The sequence below is a fragment of the Montipora capricornis genome, chromosome 4 (assembly GCF_036669925.1).
Source record: "Montipora capricornis isolate CH-2021 chromosome 4, ASM3666992v2, whole genome shotgun sequence".
Lineage (NCBI taxonomy): Eukaryota > Metazoa > Cnidaria > Anthozoa > Scleractinia > Acroporidae > Montipora > Montipora capricornis.
In genome coordinates, this window is record NC_090886.1 from 35,048,958 (window position 1) to 35,053,957 (window position 5,000).

A 5,000-nucleotide genomic window follows, 5' to 3' on the forward strand; every position below is an offset into this window, starting at 1 on the left:
ATGAAATCCATCGTCAACTACCGAGAATAGATTAGGTGCCATTTATATTAAGGAGAAAAGGTTGCCCTGATGTTGTCCAACCTGCGCTACAGGACGAGGATCTTTTCTTACATTTGATAACAAAAGGCAGCAATTAGTTGGCATTATATTGAGACAGAAACCCATAAGGGTTGAAACGTGTAACGCACGTTCACAGCTTCCGAATATTCAGTGCGAACTCATTGGTTGAATGTTTCAGTGCTAAGTACCATATTTGGAAACCCCTCGCTCTTGTTGTTCCAAATATGGTACTTGGCAAATTGAATATTCAGAAGCTTGTTTCTCAGCACACAAGGGGCCGTTACACGTTCCAACCCTTATAGGTTTCTGATAGAGACAAATTGGCTTGGCTGCGAATGGTGACCCATCTGGCTGTCACCTACCTACCACAATGTAAGTACTTTGGCCTGCTTTACCAACTCGACTCAGTAAAATGTGAGAAAACTCTGGTAGTGTAAACCCTGCTAAAGTTTGCTTATATTGGGGGAGGGGGGTGACCCGTCTTGCCCATACATTTAAAAAATAATGGGGCCACCAGATGTAATTCGTGACCCTATTGGGAGTAACAGCCAAAGGAAGAAGACACATCGTAAAACAGCACATTGCTTACACTCCATACTGATTTTCACCCTCATACAAAACTGACTTTATTACCTTTCCCATTCTGTAAAGAGCCTTCACGTTTTTCGGGTCAATTGACAACGCCTAAAGAAAAAACAATGATTTTCATGAAAATTAAGAATAAAAACCTGACATAGCAGACTAGAATGACGTTTCGATGACTCGCTTATCATTTTCAAATTTATAAAACTTGAGTTGGATCCCCGGGGAAGGAGGGGGGGGGGGGGGGTTCTCCCACATATGGGCTATATAGGTATTAGCAGCGCGAAAGGGTAGTGTTTTGTAGCCGTTTTGGTCTGAAATAGAGTATCAATTTTGACCATTTTGGTCTGAAATAGGGGATGGTTTGCGCACTCTAGTCTTGAATTGCTTTATAGTGTGGAATTTTAAGCTCGAAACTTTGTACAGTTTTGTATCCTTCGTAATAAAAGCGTATAAACCTTTTTATCAGGTCTGAAAAAGGGAGGCGCGGTGGCCTCTTGGTTAGAGTGTTTGACTCCGGATCGAGTGGTCCGGGTTCGGGTCTTGGGCAAGACACTTAACTCTCACGGTGTCTCTCTCCACCCAGGTGTACAAATGGGCACAGGCAGAAACCCATAAGGGTTGAAACGTGTAATGAGCGTTCACAGCTTCCGAATATTCCGTGCGAACTGATTGGTTGAATGTTTCAGGGCTAAGTACCATATTTGGAAGCCCCTTGCTCTTGTTGTTCCAAATATGGTACTTAGCAAATTGAATATTCAGAAGCTTGTTTCCCAGCACATAAGGGGCCGTTACACGTTTGAACCCTTATGGGTTTCTGGTACAGGCGAATCTAATGTTGGGGTAGCCTTGCGATGGACTAGCATCCCTTCCAGGGGGGAGACAGGCAGCAAATAGCATCACGTGGCCTAAATGTCGCGAAAACAAAATTTAAATCCCCAAACCAAGCTAGATCGTCTTTTGAGGTTGTAAAATGAGTTGGTAAGATTGTGACCTGTCACGCAATCCGCCAGTTAATCGACTAACTTGAATCAGATGATGCAAATACGCAGATGACAGCCTGAAATGGCCCCTGGAACGCGATAATCGGAGGATTCAGTCGATATTTACCAAACTTTAACGTAAATCTCATCGTTATTACCATGTGATTTCAATAAAAACAGTCATTTTTGAAGGTTCCGTAGGTTCCGCGGTCTGCAGTTCTGCAAATTAGTCTTACCCTTTGTACTTTAACTAGTCTTTCAAAAATTTGCATTAGAAGCTTGAAATAAACATCGCAACGCATACAAGAAATTTAGTCGCATTTACCTCTTCTTCGAATTCTCGTTAATATTTTACTAACTGCAATATTATGTTCAACACTGAAACCAAACGGCAAATTACCTGGTAGGAGGAAACTCAAATCGAACACCTTGAGTGGATTTCGAATCTCTGTTGTCTGGTTATTTATAATTTTATTTATTTGCACTCAACTCTGCGCAGTCTTCAGGTAAAAAAAAAACACTTGGAAATTTGACAAATTCTTGTTAGTCAAGAATTACTTGAAAGAAAGTTTGCTGTCTATTTTTTGCTTCATTATTACAGAAAAATGTTCTTCAGAAAAGGGATTGAACCTGAACTCCGGTGAAAAAATTATTTTGTTGCGTATGGTTATTAAATTTTGACACGGATTGGGTTTCTTGTTTTCACGCACGCAATGAAATAGAAAGGGTTTCTGTTCCACAGGCAACCAACTTAACGCTCACGGAGCGTCTAGTCTAATGTTAATGCAGACTAATCGGCGTTTCATATGGTACAATAACATTGCTGTTGCGTGATACAGTGTGTAGTGCCAATCTTTCTAAAGAGTGTGTCTTCAAAGTGTTGAAACTGGTTAGAGCCGCCCTTTTAAGGTTTACAAACCCTTTTAGTCCTGAGAATAACACTTACAGATTAGACTCTGTCTAATGCCAGAGAATAGACCTTATTCACGATAGCCGCCATGTTGGTTTTCAAATTGTCATGCAAATTAGCCCTGTGTTATGTTGGGGGGCAAACATTGGAAAAAAGGCAAATTGCGGAAAATCGGCCAGTCGAAATATTGAAACAACATTGCTAAAAGTACATTTTAGAATTTAGAATTAAGCACCTTTTATGATAATTTTATATCTTTTGATTGCCTTTGACATTTTGACTTTCTACTTCGTTAGCTGCTCATTTTTCACTACAAAAACGTCGAAGTAACTTGTGTAATCATTCCATTTGACAACTTAGGTGATAAACATTCAATGAACGTGAAACAAATCATCTCTGTGGCTAAGGTGTTTGTTATAACCTCTCGAACTTGTGTTGTTTGCCCCCTCAGAAGTGTGTAGCTAATTTGCACGATAATAACAAATCCAACATGGCGGACATCGTGAATAAGGTCTATTTTACTCGTCAATGGGAGACGCTTCATGGATGAATGGGTTAATTATTGGCTACCTTTCTTGCATATTTAATCGCTCTCGCTTGTTGACCAAGTTCCAGAGAACAATGAGCTGCATTAAGATATATCTTCAAAAGAACTTCATTCATCCATCTTTCCTGTTCTTCATTCTGCAGTTTACATTCCTCTAAGATTTTAATACCCTGGAGTGGAAAAAGAGATTAAGAAATTCACTTAAACGTACCATCTGAGAAAGTTGTAGAAACTTAAGTCAGCCTCCTTTCTTGGAGCCATTCAAACACTATGACGAGGTGAATATCGGTGAATAATTACATAGGTGATCATCTGAAAAATGTGCATTTTCTTTAAAACGATTAATTTGTTCGTCTGTCAACTCGACAAAACGGCTTGCGGCCATTATGAAAAAACCGTTTAGTAGGTGATTATTGCGTAAGTGCAACCAATCAGCGCAGAGAATTTTCAATAATCACCTATGTAATTTTACTAATTAACAATTATTCGCCGAAGGGGAAGTCATTATCGGTGAATATTCACCGAGACGAAGTCGAGGTGATTATTCACCGATAATCACTGAGCCTGAGGCGAATAATTGTTTTAGTATAAATAGACCGGTGATTATTTCAAAAAATAGCAAAAAAAAAACATTTCAACGCGAAAATCATCTTCACTTACAGTGGAAAAACGACTACTGGCAGCCATTTTGTCCGTCGAGGTGATTATCGGCTGATAATCAGAGATAGCGAGCCAATGAGAGCGCGCGATTTTGTATAATCACCTATGTATTTATACTAACAGGTTTTAAACCACAAGGTGAAACCGATTGGTTTTAGACCTGATAAAACACGACCTGCCAGTTTGCTGAATGGCTTCAAAAACATCCCATAAAAAGAGTGTCCCTCTGGTGTCCGAACAAAGGTTCAAATTGTGAGAGGAGGGCATTAGCACACAAGAAAAATGTAATTTCTGACGGTTGAGAGTGCAAATAAGACGGAAATTAATATTTCGACGGCACGGGAACTGAAGGATCTGGGTACGATTGGTCTAAGGCATGATGGGTATCATGCGGTCTATTTAACAATTAGACCCGTAGCCCTTGCGTCAAGAGGGAGTTTTAGCGAAGACGACGGCTACAGCAACGAAAACGTTAGTCCAAAATATAACTTAGCGCTATCGCAAGTATTTCGCGATTAATCCGTCTTGTTCACATTGTACAATACAGGCGAACTATCCTGTGACTGGATGGGTACGAACGGTTTTAAAGTCAAAACTGAAAATGACTTTTTAAAGTGAAAAGTAAAGTGGTGCATTTATATAGCGCCCTTATCACTAACGTCTCAAGGGCGCTTTACAACGATCAGTTTACCCCCAGCGGACTGGAAGCATATACAGGCGAAAATTGCAGCCGCTTCTAAGCAGTCCGTGCATGCTGGTACTCATTTCACCGACCTCGGAAGGATGGAAAGCTGAGTGAACTTTAGCGGGAAAGAAGGTCGCCAAAAATTCCAGTCTCGGCAGAACCGGGAATGGAACCCGGGACCTTAGGGTTGGAAGACAGAGATCTTACCACTGCGCCAACCCCTCCGCTCTCTTTTTCATTGTTATATGCTCACGTTGTCGTCAAAACCTAAAATTTGGTGATTTCACGTTGTTGTGTTGTGGAGTACGGCAAAGAAATGCACGGAAATTTGTGCTGCACGTGCAGCACGAGCATTCTTCCTTTTTCAACCAATAATATTCTTGCTTTGTGGCGTTGCCGTAGCCGTGCCTGTCGTCTTTGCTAAAACTCCCTATTAGCCCATGAGGCGAAGCGGAATGGGCTATTGACCCGTGGCCCTTGAGAGCGAAGGGTCTAATTGTTTTAGTATCACTCAACTAGTCGGACAGAAAAGGCAATAACAAAGTTAGCAAATGCAAGTTGAAGAAACAGTTA

At 40.8% G+C, this 5,000-nt stretch overlaps 1 protein-coding gene across 3 annotated transcripts in view; it reads right to left on the minus strand.

Annotated features, from left to right (window-relative positions):
- The window catches only part of LOC138046407 (inactive peptidyl-prolyl cis-trans isomerase FKBP6-like), a 39,202-nt gene that overhangs the window by 6,661 nt on the left and 27,541 nt on the right, over positions 1–5,000 (minus strand). For all 3 annotated transcript variants that reach the window (XM_068893046.1, XM_068893047.1, XM_068893045.1), the window contains 2 exons: positions 3,106–3,252; positions 694–744 (listed from right to left, as the gene is read on the minus strand). In XM_068893046.1, coding sequence (XP_068749147.1) covers positions 694–744; positions 3,106–3,252 — 198 coding nt within the window. The remainder of the gene's footprint in view (positions 1–693; positions 745–3,105; positions 3,253–5,000) is intronic.